Below are 19692 nucleotides of genomic sequence, written 5' to 3' on the forward strand. Positions count from 1 at the left end.
TGGTGTTTGTCCAGTGTGTTGGTCAAGTGTGTGTATGTGTGTGTGTGTGTGCTTGACCAGTGTGTGTGTGTGTGTGTGTGTGTATGTGTGTGTGTTTGTGTGTGTTTTTGTTTGTCCAGTTTGAGTGTGTGTTTGTCCAGTGTGTGTGTGTTTCCAGTCTGTGTGTTTGTCCAGTGAGTGTGTGTGTGTTTGACCAGTGTGTGTGTGTGTGTGTCCAGTCTGTGTGGTGTCCTGTGTGTGTGTGTGTGTCCAGTGCGTGTGTTTGTGTGTCCTGTGTGTGTGTGTCCTGTGTGTGTGTGTGGGTCCAGTGTGTGTTTGTGTGTGTATGTATGTGTGAGTCCAGTGTGTGTGTGAGTCCAGTGTGTGTGTGTGTGTGTTTTTGTGTGTGTGTGTGTGTGTGTGTGTGTGGGCGGGTCCAGTGTGTGTGTGTGTGTGTGTGTGTGTGTGTGTGTGTGTGTGTGTGTGTGTGTGTGTGTGTGTGTGTGTGTGTGTTGGTATGGGTCCTGTGTGTGTGTGTGTGTGTGTTTGTGTGTGTGTGTGTGTGTGGGTTTGTGTGTTGGTGATTATTTCAGGGATACTGAGGAGTCAACATAAACCCCAAACCCTGGATAGAGGGGCTCAGTGAATGTGGAGGTGAATGTGATCAGGTGGGTCAGTGTGTCAGAGGAGGCTCTATAGAAGGACAGAGTCCCGGCTGGCCAGTCCAGATACACTCCTACTCTGTGGGAGCTGGAGGAGGGGACGTCTATGGTAGTGTGATTATTATTGTGCCTGGCATAGTATCTGTTGTCAGAGCAGAACAGACTCCAGGACTTGTCATTGTATCCAAGCCAACAGTCCTTAACCCCTCCTCTCCTGCTGATTCCTTTATATGTCACTCCTATAACAGCCCCCCCACTCCACTCTACCTCCCAGTAACAGCGCCCAGTCAGACCCTCTCTACACAGCACCTGTCCACAGCCCTCAAATCTCTCTGGGTGATCAGGATACGGCTGCTTCTGTCTCCTCCATGTCACCTTTCTGTTCTCCTCAGACAGAGAGAGGAGTCTGTTTACTGTGTTTGGGTCCAGTGTGAGATCACAGACATCTGATGGATGAAACCAGACACAATATTAGAAATCATCATCATTCACATTAGAATGTTAATAACTCACTTTTCACTAATTCATTTAATGTAGATGTTTCTAGGTATCAAAAGGAGAAGTTAAGGTAACTTGAGACTTGTTGAATGATCATATGTTATACTAAAACACACTCCATTAATTACACACACACACACACACATTTCTTATGTAACATGAACGCGCCACACACACACAGATACACACATTGTCATATCAACTCTTTGTAAACGTTGGTGTCCCTGATTTCCGCTTCTGTAGAACTACAGCTGATATTTAATATGACCAAGTCAGTAATGATGGGGGTCTTTGACTTTGACTTAACTTGAATTAAGACTTATTCTTAGTCATATTCTTCACAGCAGTCAACACTCACATTTTCTAAGCCCAGGTTTCATTCTGTTCTCTCCACCATGTTCCACACTGTAGCGGTAAGCAGAAGAACAGACAGTCATTGAGGGATACACCTGAACTCACACACACACACACACACACACACACACACACACACACACACACACACACACACACACACACACACACACACACACACACACACACACACACACAATCAGCATTCAAGTGGTGGTCAGAATGTTTGCCTTAACTAGCCTGATAAGTCAAACATGTCTGATATGAACATTGACATAAACACTCTACATACTTGAGTTTCTCCAGTCTGCAGTGTGGATCCTCCAGTCCAGCAGAGAGCAGTCTGACTCCTGAGTCTCCTGGGTGATTGTAGCTCAGGTCCAGCTCTCTCAGGTGAGAGGGGTTTGACCTCAGAGCTGAGACCAGAGAAGCACAGCCTTGCTCTGTGACTAGACAGCCTGACAGCCTGCAAAGACAAAAATATAAACATTTTCATATATCAGTGTCATGAAACCTGCCACTTCTATTCATGAATTGGTGTATCATTATTATAAATGATCAGAATATTACCTGTAAAAATAACAATGTAAAAATGTATAGTACAAATATTTGAGTAGACTGACCAGACCAGTTTAAAAAGCAGCATCAGTCAAAATACAGACAGTGAGGTATCAGATTTAGATTGTATTGAGTATACAGTTCACACCATATCTATTTAGACAGTGAAGATAACATTTTAAATGTGGCTCTATACTCCAACATTTTGGATTTCAGATCAAATGTTTCATATGAGGTGACAGTATATAATGTCACCTTTTTTTGAGGATATTTTAATACATATCTGAAATGAAACACTTGTTGTCTCCAGTCCCCCCATTTGAAGAAGTCATAAGTATTCTGACCAATTCACTCATAGTATATTAAAGTAGTCAAAAAGTTAAACATTTGGTCCAATATTTCTTGAACGGAATGACTACATCAAGCTTGTGACTCAAACTCGTTGATAGCATTTGCAGTTTGTTTTGGTTGTGTTTTGGTTATGTTTTGCCAAATTGTAACTGAAAGGTGGATGTTGACTGGAGTAACTTTCTTTATAAGTTAGTAGATAACATGTTTCTAAACACTACAAAATGAATCCAGATGATGCCATGATTAAGAAAAAGCATGAATGAATCATGAATAATAATGAGAGTGAAAGTAACAGAGGCTACAACAAAACATGCTAACCTCTCACCATTACCAATAACAGAGGCTACAACAAAACATGCTAACCTCTCACCATTACCAATAACAGAGGCTACAACAAAACATGCTAACCTCTCACCATTACCAATAACAGAGGCTACAACAAAACATGCTAACCTCTCACCATTACCAATAACAGAGGCTACAACAAAACATGCTAATCTCTCACCATTACCAATAACAGAGACTACAACAAAACATGCTAACCTCTCACCATTACCAATAACAGAGGCTACAACAAAACATGCTAACCTCTCACCATTACCAATAACAGAGACTACAACAAAACATGCTAACCTCTCACCATTACCAATAACAGAGACTACAACAAAACATGCTAACCTCTCACCATTACCAATAACAGAGACTACAACAAAACATGCTAACCTCTCACCATTACCAATAACAGAGACTACAACAAAACACGCTAACCTCTCACCATTACCAATAACAGAGACTACAACAAAACATGCTAACCTCTCACCATTACCAATAACAGAGACTACAACAAAACATGCTAACCTCTCACCATTACCAATAACAGAGGCTACAACAAAACATGCTAACGTCTCACCATTACCAATAACAGAGACTACAACAAAACATGCTAACCTCTCACCATTACCAATAACAGAGGCTACAACAAAACATGCTAACCTCTCACCATTACCAATAACAGAGACTACAACAAAACATGCTAACCTCTCACCATTACCAATAACAGAGACTACAACAAAACATGCTAACCTCTCACCATTACCAATAACAGAGGCTACAACAAAACATGCTAACCTCTCACCATTACCAATAACAGAGGATACAACAAAACATGCTAACCTCTCACCATTACCAATAACATAGGCTACAACAAAACATGCTAACCTCTCACCATTACCAATAACAGAGGCTACAACAAAACATGCTAACCTCTCACCATTACCAATAACAGAGACTACAACAAAACATGCTCACCTCTCACCATTACCAATAACAGAGGCTACAACAAAACATACTAACCTCTCACCATTACCAATAACAGAGGCTACAACAAAACATGCTAACCTCTCACCATTACCAATAACAGAGACTACAACAAAACATGCTAACCTCTCACCATTACCAATAACAGAGGCTACAACAAAACATACTAACCTCTCACCATTACCAATAACAGAGGCTACAACAAAACACGCTAACCTCTCACCATTACCAATAACAGAGGATACAACAAAACATGCTAACCTCTCACCATTACCAATAACAGAGGCTACAACAAAACATACTAACCTCTCACCATTACCAATAACAGAGGCTACAACAAAACATGCTAACCTCTCACCATTACCAATAACAGAGGCTACAACAAAACATGCTAATCTCTCACCATTACCAATAACAGAGACTACAACAAAACATGCTAACCTCTCACCATTACCAATAACAGAGGCTACAACAAAACATGCTAACCTCTCACCATTACCAATAACAGAGGCTACAACAAAACATGCTAACCTCTCACCATTACCAATAACAGAGGGTACAACAAAACATGCTAACCTCTCACCATTACCAATAACAGAGGCTACAACAAAACATGCTAACCTCTCACCATTACCAATAACAGAGACTACAACAAAACATGCTAACCCCTCACCATTACCAATAACAGAGGATACAACAAAACGTGCTAACCTCTCACCATTACCAATAACAGAGGTTACAACAAAACATGCTAACCTCTCACCATTACCACTAACAGAGGCTACAACAAAACATGCTAACCTCTCACCATTACCAATAACAGAGGTTACAACAAAACATGCTAACCTCTCACCATTACCAAGAACAGAGGCTACAACAAAACATACTAACCTCTCACCATTTCCAATAACAGAGGCTACAGCAAAACATGCTAACCTCTCACCATTACCAATAACAGAGACTACAACAAAACATGCTAACCTCTCACCATTACCAATAACAGAGGCTACAACAAAACATGCTAACCTCTCACCATTACCAATAACAGAGGCTACAACAAAACATGCTAACCTCTCACCATTACCAATAACAGAGGCTACAACAAAACATGCTAACCTCTCACCATTACCAATAACAGAGGCTACAACAAAACATGCTAACCTCTCACCATTACCAATAACAGAGACTACAACAGATCATGCTAACCTCTCACCATTACCAATAACAGAGGCTACAACAAAACATGCTAACCTCTCACCATTACCAATAACAGAGGCTACAACAAAACATGCTAACCTCTCACCATTACCAATAACAGAGGATACAACAAAACATGCTAACCTCACACCATTAACCTGAAATAAAAGGTGACATTCTGTACAGTCACCTAATATGAAACATTGTATCTGAAATCCAAAATGCTGGAGCATAGCACCACATTTAAAACTGTAAGTTTCACTGTCCTAACATATATGGTGTGGACTATGTGTGTCTGGTAAACACATGTGGATCTGGTGAACAGTTATCACTTGTTGACCAACTACAGGAATACTGACCTCAGAGTCTCCAGTTTACAGTGGGGATTCCCCAGTCCAGCAGAGAGCAGCTTCAATCCTGAATCCTTCAGGTCATTGTTACTCAGGTCCAGCTCTCTCAGGTGTGAGGGGTTTGACCTCAGAGCTGTGACCAGAGAAGCACAGCCTTTCTCTGTGACTCCACAGCCTGACAGCCTGCAAAGAGTCAAATCATATTAAAATCACATTGCTATTCTTTGGTGGTGAAAATAGTGGCAGTATATTATTCAACATATTCAGATATATCAGTGTCCTAAAACCTACCATATCTATTCATAAATCAATGTATCATTATTATAAATGTTCATAATATTACTTGTAGAGAGAAATATGTATAGTACGAATATTTGAGTAGACTGACCAGACCAGTTTAAAAAGCAGTATCAGTCAAAAGACAGACAGTGAGGTATCAGATTTAGATTGCATTGAGTATACAGTCCACACAATATCTATTTTAACAGGGAAGATAACATTTTAAATGTGGCTCTATACTCCAACATTTTGGATTTCAGATCAAATGTTTCATATGAGGTGACAGTATATTATGTCACCTTTTATTTGAGGATATTTTAATACATATCTGAAATGAAAGCACTTGTTGTCTCCAGTCCCCCCATTTGAAGAAGTCATAAGTATTCTGACCAATTCACTCATAGTGCATTAAAGTAGTCAAAAAGTTAAACATTTGGTCCAATATTTCTGGAACGGAATGACTACATCAAGCTTGTGACTCAAACTCGTTGACAGCATTTGCAGTTTGTTTTGGTTGTGTTTTAGGTTATGTTTTGCCAAATTGTAACTGAAAGGTGAATGTTGACTGGATTAATTTTCTTTATAAGTTAGTAGATAACATGTTTCTAAACACTACAAAATTAATCCAGATGATGCCACGATTAAGAAAAAGCATGAATGAATCATGAATAATAATGAGAGTGAAATTAACAGAGGCTACAACAAAACATGCTAACCTCTCACCATTACCAATAACAGAGGCTACAACAAAACATGCTAACCTCTCACCATTACCAATAACAGAGGCTACAACAAAACATGCTAACCTCTCACCATTACCAATAACAGAGGCTACAACAAAACATGCTAACCTCTCACCATCACCAATAACAGAGGCTACAACAAAACATGCTAACCTCTCACCATTACCAATAACAGAGGCTACAACAAAACATGCTAACCTCTCACCATTACCAATAACAGAGGCTACAACAAAACATGCTAACCTCTCACCATCACCAATAACAGAGGCTACAACAAAACATGCTAACCTCTCACCATTACCAATAACAGAGGCTACAACAAAACATGCTAACCTCTCACCATTACCAATAACAGAGACTACAACAAAACATGCTAACCTCTCACCATTACCAATAACGGAGACTACAACAAAACATGCTAACCTCTCACCATTACCAATAACGGAGACTACAACAAAACATGCTAACCTCTCACCATTACCAATAACAGAGACTACAAAAAAACATGCTAACCTCTCACCATTACCAATAACAGAGGATACAACAAAACATGCTAACTTCTTACCATTACCAATAACAGAGGCTACAACAAAACATGCTAACCTCTCACCATTACCAATAACAGAGGCTACAACAAAACATGCTAACCTCTCACCATTACCAATAACAGAGGCTACAACAAAACATGCTAACCTCTCACCATTACCAATAACAGAGGCTACAACAAAACATGCTAACCTCTCACCATTACCAATAACAGAGGCTACAACAAAACATGCTAACCTCTCACCATTACCAATAACAGAGGCCACAACAAAACATGCTAACCTCTCACCATTACCAATAACAGAGGCTACAGCAAAGCATGCTAACCTCTCACCGTTACCAATAACAGAGGCTACAACAAAACATGCTAACCTCTCACCATTACCAATAACAGAGGCTACAACAAAACATGCTAACCTCTCACCATTACCAATAACAGAGGCTACAACAAAACATGCTAACCTCTCACCATTACCAATAACAGAGGATACAACAAAACATGCTAACCTCACACCATTAACCTCAAATAAAAGGTGACATTCTGTACTGTCACCTAATATGAAACATTGTATCTCAAATCCAAAATGCTGGAGCATAGCACCACATTTAAAACTGTAAGCTTCACTGTCCAAACACATATGGTGTGGACTATGTGTGTCTGGTAAACACATGTGGATCTGGTGAACAGTTATCACTTGTTGACCACCTACAGGAATACTGACCTCAGAGTCTCCAGTTTACACTGTGGCTCCTCCAGTCCAGCAGAGAGCAGTCTGACTCCAGATTCTCGTGGGTGATTGTAGCTCAGGTCCAGCTCTCTCAGGTGTGAGGGGTTTGACCTCAGAGCAGAGACCAGAGAAGCACATCCTTGCTCTGTGACTAGACAGCCTGACAGCCTGCAAAGAGTCAAATCATATTAAAATCGCACTGTTATTATTTGATGGTGAAAGTAGTGGCAGTATATTTTTCAACATATTCAGATACATCATTGTCCTGAAACCTACCATATCTGTTCATAAATTAATGTATCATTATTATAAATGTTCATAATATTACTTGTAGATAGAAACATGTATAGTACGAATATTTGAGTAGACTGACCAGACCAGTTTAAAAGCAGTATCAGTCAAAAGACAGACAGTGAGGTATCAGATTTAGATTGTATTGAGTATGCAGTCCACACCATATCTATTTAGACAGGGAAGATAACATTTTAAATGTGGCTCTATACTCCAACATTTTGGATTTCAGATCAAATGTTTCATATGAGGTGACAGTATATTATGTCACCTTTTATTTGAGGATATTTTAATACATATCTGAAATTAAAGCACTTGTTGTCTCCAGTCCCCCCATTTGAAGAAGTCATAATTATTCTGACCAATTCACTCATAATATATTAAAGTAGTCAAAAAGTTAAACATTTGGTCCAATATTTCTTGAACGGAATGACTACATCAAGCTTGTGACTCAAACTCGTTGATAGCATTTGCAGTTTGTTTTGGTTGTGTTTTGGGTTTTGTTTTGCCAAATTGTAACTGAAAGGTGGATGTTGACTGGAGTAATTTTCTTTATAAGTTAGTAGATAACATGTTTCTAAACACTACAAAATTAATCCAGATGATGGCATGATTAAGAAAAAGCATGAATGAATCATGAATAATAATGAGAGTGAAAGTAACAGAGGCTACAACAAAACATGCTAACCTCTCACCATCACCAATAACAGAGACTACAAAAAAACATGCTAACCTCTCACCATCACCAATAACAGAGGCTACAACAAAACATGCTAACCTCTCACCATCACCAATAACAGAGGCTACAACAAAACATGCTAACCTCTCACCATTACCAATAACAGAAGCTACAACAAAACATGCTAACCTCTCACCATTACCAATAACAGAGGCTACAACAAAACATGCTAACCTCTCACCATCACCAATAACAGAGGCTACAACAAAACATGCTAACCTCTCACCATTACCAATAACAGAGGCTACAACAAAACATGCTAACCTCTCACCATTACCACTAACAGAGGCTACAACAAAACATGCTAACCTCTCACCATTACCAATAACAGAGGCTACAACAAAACATGCTAACCTCTCACCATTATCAATAACAGAGGCTACAACAAAACATGCTAACCTCTCACCATTACCAATAACAGAGGCTACAACAAAACATGCTAACCTCTCACCATTACCAATAACAGAGGCTACAACAAAACATGCTAACCTCTCACCATTACCAATAACAGAGGCTACAACAAAACATGCTAACCTCTCACCATTACCAATAACAGAGGTTACAACAAAACATGCTAATCTCTCACCATTACCAATAACAGAGACTACAACAAAACATGCTAACCTCTCACCATTACCAATAACAGAGGCTACAACAAAACATGCTAACCTCTCACCATTACCAATAACAGAGGCTACTACAAAACATGCTAACCTCTCACCATTACCACTAACAGAGGCTACAACAAAACATGCTAACCTCTCACCATTACCAATAACAGAGGCTACAACAAAACATGCTAACCTCTCACCATTACCAATAACAGAGGCTACAACAAAACATGCTAACCTCTCACCATTACCAATAACAGAGGCTACAACAAAACATGCTAACCTCTCACCATTACCAATAACAGAGACTACAACAAAACATGCTAACCTCTCACCATTACCAATAACAGAGGCTTCAACAAAACATGCTAACCTCTCACCATTACCAATAACAGAGACTACAACAAAACATGCTAACCTCTCACCATTACCAATAACAGAGGCTACAACAAAACATGCTAACCTCTCACCATTACCAATAACAGAGGCTACAACAAAACATGCTAACCTCTCACCATTACCAATAACAGAGGCTACAACAAAACATGCTAACCTCTCACCATTACCAATAACAGAGGCTACAACAAAACATGCTAACCTCTCACCATTACCAATAACAGAGGCTTCAACAAAACATGCTAACCTCTAACCATTATCAATAACAGAGGCCACAACAAAACATGCTAACCTCTCACCATTACCAATAACAGAGACTACAACAAAACATACTAACCTCTCACCATTACCAATAACAGAGGCTTCAACAAAACATGCTAACCTCTCACCATTATCAATAACAGAGACTACAACAAAACATGCTAACCTCTCACCATTACCAATAACAGAGGCTACAACAAAACATGCTAACCTCTCACCATTACCAATAACAGAGGATACAACAAAACATGCTAACCTCTCACCATTACCAATAACAGAGGATACAACAAAACATGCTAACCTCTCACCATTACCAATAACAGAGGATACAACAAAACATGCTAACCTCTCACCATTACCAATAACAGAGGATACAACAAAACATGCTAACCTCTCACCATTACCAATAACAGAGGCTACAACAAAACATACTAACTTCTCACCATTACCAATAACAGAGGATACAACAAACCATGCTAACCTCTCACCATTACCAATAACAGAGGACACAACAAAACATGCTAACCTCTCACCATTACCAATAACAGAGGCTACAACAAAACATGCTAACCTCTCACCATTACCAATAACAGAGGCTACAACAAAACATGTTAACCTCTCACCATTACCAATAACAGAGGCTACAACAAAACATGCTAACCTCTCACCATTACCAATAACAGAGGATACAACAGAACATGCTAACCTCTCACCATTACCAATAACAGAGGATACAACAAAACATGCTAACCTCTCACCATTACCAATAACAGAGGCTACAACAAAACATGCTAACCTCTCACCATTACCAATAACAGAGGCTACAACAAAACATGCTAACCTCTCACCATTACCAATAACAGAGGCTACAACAAAACATGTTAACCTCTCACCATTACCAATAACAGAGGCTAGAACAAAACATGCTAACCTCTCACCATCACCAATAACAGAGGCTACAACAAAACATGCTAACCTCTCACCATTACCAATAACAGAGGCTACAACAAAACATGCTAACCTCTCACCATTACCAATAACAGAGGCTACAACAAAACATGCTAACCTCTCACCATCACCAATAACAGAGGCTACAACAAAACATGCTAACCTCTCACCATTACCAATAACAGAGGCTACAACAAAACATGCTAACCTCTCACCATTACCACTAACAGAGGCTACAACAAAACATGCTAACCTCTCACCATTACCAATAACAGAGGCTAGAACAAAACATGCTAACCTCTCACCATTACCAATAACAGAGACTACAACAAAACATGTTAACCTCTCACCATTACCAATAACAGAGGCTAGAACAAAACATGCTAACCTCTCACCATCACCAATAACAGAGGCTACAACAAAACATGCTAAACTCTCACCATTACCAATAACAGAGGCTACAACAAAACATGCTAACCTCTCACCATTACCAATAACAGAGGCTACAACAAAACATGCTAACCTCTCACCATCACCAATAACAGAGGCTACAACAAAACATGCTAACCTCTCACCATTACCAATAACAGAGGCTACAACAAAACATGCTAACCTCTCACCATTACCACTAACAGAGGCTACAACAAAACATGCTAACCTCTCACCATTACCAATAACAGAGACTACAACAAAACATGCTAACCTCTCACCATTATCAATAACAGAGGCTACAACAAAACATGCTAACCTCTCACCATTACCAATAACAGAGGCTACAACAAAACATGCTAACCTCTCACCATTACCAATAACAGAGGCTACAACAAAACATGCTAACCTCTCACCATTACCAATAACAGAGGCTACAACAAAACATGCTAACCTCTCACCATTACCAATAACAGAGGTTACAACAAAACATGCTAACCTCTCACCATTACCAATAACAGAGACTACAACAAAACATGCTAACCTCTCACCATTACCAATAACAGAGGCTACAACAAAACATGCTAACCTCTCACCATTACCAATAACAGAGGCTACAACAAAACATGCTAACCTCTCACCATTACCACTAACAGAGGCTACAACAAAACATGCTAACCTCTCACCATTACCAATAACAGAGGCTACAACAAAACATGCTAACCTCTCACCATTACCAATAACAGAGGCTACAACAAAACATGCTAACCTCTCACCATTACCAATAACAGAGGTTACAACAAAACATGCTAACCTCTCACCATTACCAATAACAGAGGCTACAACAAAACATGCTAACCTCTCACCATTACCAATAACAGAGGCTACAACAAAACATGCTAACCTCTCACCATTACCAATAACAGAGGCTACAACAAAACATGCTAACCTCTCACCATTACCAATAACAGAGGCTACAACAAAACATGCTAACCTCTCACCATTACCAATAACAGAGACTACAACAAAACATGCTAACCTCTCACCATTACCAATAACAGAGGCTTCAACAAAACATGCTAACCTCTAACCATTATCAATAACAGAGGCCACAACAAAACATGCTAACCTCTCACCATTACCAATAACAGAGACTACAACAAAACATACTAACCTCTCACCATTACCAATAACAGAGGCTTCAACAAAACATGCTAACCTCTAACCATTATCAATAACAGAGACTACAACAAAACATGCTAACCTCTCACCATTACCAATAACAGAGGCTACAACAAAACATGCTAACCTCTCACCATTACCAATAACAGAGGATACAACAAAACATGCTAACCTCTCACCATTACCAATAACAGAGGCTACAACAAAACATGCTAACCTCTCACCATTACCAATAACAGAGGCTACAACAAAACATGCTAACCTCTCACCATTACCAATAACAGAGGTTACAACAAAACATGCTAACCTCTCACCATTACCAATAACAGAGACTACAACAAAACATGCTAACCTCTCACCATTACCAATAACAGAGGCTACAACAAAACATGCTAACCTCTCACCATTACCAATAACAGAGGCTACAACAAAACATGCTAACCTCTCACCATTACCAATAACAGAGGCTACAACAAAACATGCTAACCTCTCACCATTACCAATAACAGAGGCTACAACAAAACATGCTAACCTCTCACCATTACCAATAACAGAGGCTTCAACAAAACATGCTAACCTCTAACCATTATCAATAACAGAGGCCACAACAAAACATGCTAACCTCTCACCATTACCAATAACAGAGACTACAACAAAACATACTAACCTCTCACCATTACCAATAACAGAGGCCTCAACAAAACATGCTAACCTCTAACCATTATCAATAACAGAGACTACAACAAAACATGCTAACCTCTCACCATTACCAATAACAGAGGCTACAACAAAACATGCTAACCTCTCACCATTACCAATAACAGAGGATACAACAAAACATGCTAACCTCTCACCATTACCAATAACAGAGGATACAACAAAACATGCTAACCTCTCACCATTACCAATAACAGAGGATACAACAAAACATGCTAACCTCTCACCATTACCAATAACAGAGGATACAACAAAACATGCTAACCTCTCACCATTACCAATAACAGAGGCTACAACAAAACATACTAACTTCTCACCATTACCAATAACAGAGGATACAACAAACCATGCTAACCTCTCACCATTACCAATAACAGAGGACACAACAAAACATGCTAACCTCTCACCATTACCAATAACAGAGGCTACAACAAAACATGCTAACCTCTCACCATTACCAATAACAGAGGCTACAACAAAACATGTTAACCTCTCACCATTACCAATAACAGAGGCTACAACAAAACATGCTAACCTCTCACCATTACCAATAACAGAGGATACAACAGAACATGCTAACCTCTCACCATTACCAATAACAGAGGATACAACAAAACATGCTAACCTCTCACCATTACCAACAACAGAGGCTACAACAAAACATGCTAACCTCTCACCATTACCAATAACAGAGGCTACAACAAAACATGCTAACCTCTCACCATTACCAATAACAGAGGCTAGAACAAAACATGCTAACCTCTCACCATTACCAATAACAGAGGCTAGAACAAAACATGCTAACCTCTCACCATTACCAATAACAGAGGCTACAACAAAACATGCTAACCTCTCACCATTACCAATAACACAGACTACAACAAAACATGCTAACCTCTCACCATTACCAATAACAGAGGTTACAACAAAACATGCTAACCTCTCACCATTACCAATAACAGAGACTACAACAAAACATGCTAACCTCTCACCATTACCAATAACAGAGACTACAACAAAACATGCTAACCTCTCACCATTACCAATAACAGAGGCTACAACAAAACATGCTAACCTCTCACCATTAACCTCAAATAAAAGGTGACATTCTGTACTGTCACCTAATATGAAACATTGTATGTAAAATCCAAAATGCTGGAGCATAGCACCACATGTAAAACTGTAAGCTTCACTGTCCAAACACATATGGTGTGGACTATGTGTGCCTGGTAAACACATGTGGATCTGGTGAACAGTTATCAATTGTTGACCAACTACAGGAATACTGACCTCAGAGTCTCCAGTTTACAGTGGGGATTCCCCAGTCCAGCAGAGAGCAGCTTCACTCCTGAATTCTTCAGGTCATTGTTACTCAGGTCCAGATCTCTCAGGTGTGAGGGGTTTGACCTCAGAGCTGAGACCAGAGAAGCACAGCCTTCCTCTGTGACTTCACAGCCTGACAGCCTGCAAAGAGTCAAATCATATTAAAATCACACTGCTATCCTTTGGTGGTGAAAGTAGTGGCAGTATATTTTTCAACATATTCAGATATATCAGTGTCCTAAAACCTACCATATCTACTCATAAATCAATGTATCATTATTATAAATGTTCATAATATTACTTGTAGAGAGAAAAATGTATAGTACAAATATTTGAGTAGACTGACCAGACCAGTTTAAAAAGCAGTATCAGTCAAAATACAGACAGTGAGGTATCAGATTTAGATTGTATTGAGTATACAGTCCACACCATATCTATTTAGACAGTGAAGCTAACATTTTAAATGTGGCTCTATACTCCAACATTTTGGATTTCAGATCAAATGTTTCATATGAGGTGACAGTATATTATGTCACCTTTTATTTGAGGATATTTTAATACATATCTGAAATGAAAGCACTTGTTGTCTCCAGTCCCCCCGTTTGAAGAAGTCATAAGTATTCTGACCAATTCACTCATAGTATATTAAAATAGTCAAAAAGTTAAACATTTGGTCCAATATTTCTGGAACGGAATGACTACATCAAGCTTGTGACTCAAACTCGTTGATAGCATTTGCAGTTTGTTTTGGTTGTGTTTTGGGTTTTGTTTTGCCAAATTGTAACTGAAAGGTGGATGTTGACTGGAGTAACTTTGTTTATAAGTTAGTAGATAACATGTTTCTAAACACTACAAAATTAATCCAGATGATGCCACGATTAAGAAAAAAAGCATGAATGAATCATGAATAATAATGAGAGTGAAAGTAACAGAGGCTACAACAAAACATGCTAACCTCTCACCATTACCAATAACAGAGGCTACAACAAAACATGCTAACCTCTCACCATTACCAATAACAGAGGCTACAACAAAACATGCTAACCTCCCACCATTACCAATAACAGAGACTACAACAAAACATGCTAACCTCTCACCATTACCAATAACAGAGGATAAAACAAAACATGCTAACCTCTCACCATTACCAATAACAGAGACTACAACAAAACATGCTAACCTCTCACCATTACCAATACCAGAGGATAAAACAAAACATGCTAACCTCTCACCATTACCAATAACAGAGGCTACAACAAAACATGCTAACCTCTCACCATTACCAATAACAGAGGCTACAACAAAACATGCTAACCTCTCACCATTACCAATAACAGAGACTACAACAAAACATGCTAACCTCTCACCATTACCAATAACAGAGACTACAACAAAACATGCTAACCTCTCACCATTACCAATAACAGAGGCTACAACAAAACATGCTAACCTCTCACCATTACCAATAACAGAGACTACAACAAAACATGCTAACCTCTCACCATTACCAATAACAGAGGGGGTCTGATCTTTGTGCCTCTATAACTTTGTTATTCGTCATTATTCACAATTCATTCATGATTATTCATTATCTTGGTAGCATCCACATGAATGTAGAAGTCTTCAGAAACATCTTCTATTCTTACTGACAATACAAGTGAAGTGCCTCCAAAATGACAGGACATTATTCACCATTCAGTTTCTAGTAGGAAAAATATAATCTAAAACACAACCAAGACAAACTGCAAATGAATTTAACAAGTTTATAGAATCACAAGCTTGATGTAATCACTGCAGGCATGGAATATGGGACCAAATACTAAACTTATGACTACTTTAATACAATATAAGTGAATTTGTCCAAATATTTACAACTTTATCAAGTAGGAGAATTAGATACACTTTCATTTCTAAACGGTGTATGGTGTGGACTATGTGTGTCTGGTAAACACATGTGGATCTGGTGAATAGTTATCACTTGTTGACCAACTACAGGAATACTGACCTCAGAGTCTCCAGTTTACAGTGGGGATTCCCCAGTCCAGCAGAGAGCAGCTTCACTCCTGAATCATTCAGGTCATTGTTACTCAGATCCAGCTCTCTCAGGTGTGAGGGGTTTGACTCCAGAGCTGAGACCAGAGAAGCACAGCCTTCCTCTGTGACTCCACAGCCTGACAGCCTGACAAAGAGATCATCATGACTTCACAAACATACTGTTAATTAACGAGTAGTGTAGAAGGACAATGGCAGATGCATTTGGTTTATTCTCTCAAACAACATATAGATTAATCTTCCGTCAGCTAGAATTGTATGGTCATATTGTTATACTAATGTGAAAATCAATGCATTGATTTAATATGTTTTTCAATATAATATTATATACATATTATAATATATATTTTTCTCTAAACTGAATATTTCTTCCAGATGATTCTTCCAGATGATGTCATTTTATTTACTCACAGAGCAGCTCTGGAGGCTTTGACCACTGGCAGAGATCATCATGACTTCACAAACATACTGTAAATTAACGAGTAGTGTAGCAGGACAATGGCATACGCATTTGGTTTATTCTCTCAAACAACATATAGATTCATCGTCCGTCAGCTAGAATTGTATGGTCATATTGTTATACTAATGTGAAAATCAATGAATTGATTTAATATGTTTTTCAATATAATATTATATACATATTATAATATATTTTTTTCTCTAAACTGAATATTTCTTCCAGAAGATTAGTTAAATATCATTTGATGTACTCACAGAGCAGCTCTGGAGGCTTTGACCACTGGCAGCAGCCTCTGAAGACCTTCCTCTGATCTGGAGTATTTCTTCAGGTCAAACACATCCAGCTCCTTTTCTGAAGTCAGCAACACAAAGACCAGAGCTGACCACTGTGCCGGTGACAGTTCTTCTTCTGAGAGACTTCCTGAACTCAGGTATCTTTGGACCTCCTCCACTAGAGAATGGTCATTCAGTTCATTCAGACAGTGGAACAGATTGATGCACCTTTCTGGAGAGGGATTCTCCCTGATCTTCTCCTTGATGTACTTGACTGTTTCTTCATTGCTCTTTGAGCTGCTTCTTGTCTTTGTCAGTAGACCTCGTAAGTGCTTCTGATTGGACTCCAGTGAGAGGCCCAGAAGGAAGCGGAGGAAAAGGTCCAGGTTTCCCATCTCACTTTGTAAGGCTTTATCCACAGCACTCTTGTAGACAGTAACTTTACGCCTTTGTTTGATCCTCACAGAAAAGTTCCTGGACGTTGATTGAGGTTTGGCCATTAGATTCTCATTGTTGTTGTTGAATGAGAGGAACACATATACTGCAGCCAGAAACTCCTGAATGCTCAGATGCACGAAGCAGTACACCTTGTCCTGGTACAGCCCACATTCCTCTTTAAAGAGCTGTGTGCACAATCCTGAGTACACTGAGGCTTCATTGACATCAATGCCAGCCTCTTTCAGGTCTTCTTCATAGAAAATCAGATTGCCATTCACAAGCTGTTGAAAAGCCAGTTTTCCCAGTGACAGAATGCTCTCTTTATTCCAGTGTGGACCTGTCTCTTCTTTCCCAAGATACTTTTCATTCTTCTGTTTGGTATGAAACACCACAAGGTGTGTGTACATCTCAGTCAGAGTCTTGGGCATCTCTTCTCTCTTATGTTTCAGCATGTGTTCAAGGACTGTTGCAGAAATCCAACAGAAGACTGGAATGTGGCACATGATGTGGAGGCTCCTTGATGTCTTTATGTGTGAAATGATTCTGTTGGCCAGGTCCTCATCACTGAATCTCTTCCTGAAGTACTCCTCCTTCTGTGGGTCATTGAACCCTCGTACCTCTGTCACCAGGTCAACACACCCTGAAGGGATCTTATTGGCTGCTGCAGGTCGGGTAGTTATCCAGAGGAGAGCAGAGGGAAGCAGATTTCCCTTGATGAGATTTGTCAGCAGAACATCCACTGAGGTTGACTCTGTGACGTCACAACAGATCTTGTTCTTCTGGAAGTCTAGGGGCAGTCGGCACTCATCCAGACCATCAAAGATGAACAGAACTTTGTACTTGTTGTAGTTGGAGATTCTTGATTCTTTGGTTTCCATTGAGAAGTGATTGAGAAGTTCAATGAAAGTGTGTTTGTCCTCTCTCATCAAATTCAGCTCCCGGAAAGGGAATGAAAATACAAATTGGACATCCTGATTTGCTTTTCCTTCAGCCCAGTCCAGAATAAACTTCTGCACAGAGACTGTTTTTCCAATGCCAGCGACTCCCTTTGTCAGCACAGTTCTGATAAGTTTGTCTTGTCCAGTTAAGGGTTTGAAGATGTCGTTACATTTGATTGCAGTCTCTGGTCTTGCTTGTTTCCTGGTTGTTGTCTCAATCTGTCTCAGCTCATGTTCATTATTGACCTCTCCTGTTCCACCCTCTGTGATGTAGAGCTCTGTGTAGATCTTATTGAGAAGTGTTGGGTTTTCTTGTTTAGCGATCCCCTCAAATACACATTGAAACTTCTTCTTTAGATTAGATTTGAGTTCACGTTGGCAAATCACAGCAAGCTCATCTGAATCTAGAAAAAACACAGAGGATATTAATATTAAGTGCCTACATCAATGTGTAAATGTTTTCATAATGCATTACAGACTGGTGTGACTGATTATGTAATTATTGGTATTATTAATGTTGTCTCTCTCTCTCTAAATTAATCACCACAACACATCCCTGCTGCTACTTGATGAGGTCACTAGGTGTTGTGTTAAGGCTTCTACAATATCATTGAGTTACACAGCTACTTTAGCTGTACTTTAGCTACAGCTTTTAAATGTTATAAAACAGCATTCAACATGAGGCAGACAGATCTTACAGTTCTCCAGTGTGTCAGCAAGCTCCTTCTGGTTCATTTTCCTCAGGACGTGCAGTGTGATCTTCAGAGCCCCCTCTCTGGCACTGCTCTCCTGCTTCTCATCTTCAGCATCCACCACTTCCTCATCCTGCTTCTGACTCTCAAAGCCTTCTGGGAGTTCTGGACTAAGAATCCTCTTGAACATCTTCAGCTCGTTCTTCACAAATGTAATAATATTCTCTTCAAGCAACTGAAATAAATCAAGTAAATAAGTTAAGCAAGAGAAGAAATGCTTTCTCATTAACACATTAATGAATGATTGACAGATCAACTTTACTTGAGGTCAACAAAAACAAATGTACATAACAGGACCACATACACTGAATATGGAGGCCA

The 19692-nt window shown here is 39.3% G+C and overlaps 1 protein-coding gene across 1 annotated transcript; it reads right to left on the bottom strand.

Annotated features, from left to right (window-relative positions):
• Positions 1–556: 556 nt before the first annotated feature.
• On the bottom strand, positions 557–19537 carry LOC115172179 (NLR family CARD domain-containing protein 3-like; the record flags this gene model as incomplete). The annotated part of the gene is made up of 5 exons (XM_029729335.1): positions 557–1076; positions 5326–5449; positions 16465–16638; positions 17226–19017; positions 19318–19537. Coding segments are annotated over 5 exons (2823 nt in total), but the record flags the coding sequence as incomplete, so codon positions are not given.
• Between the last annotated feature and the right edge of the window lie 155 nt (positions 19538–19692).

Source organism: Salmo trutta, chromosome 33, assembly GCF_901001165.1.
Source record: "Salmo trutta chromosome 33, fSalTru1.1, whole genome shotgun sequence".
Lineage (NCBI taxonomy): Eukaryota > Metazoa > Chordata > Actinopteri > Salmoniformes > Salmonidae > Salmo > Salmo trutta.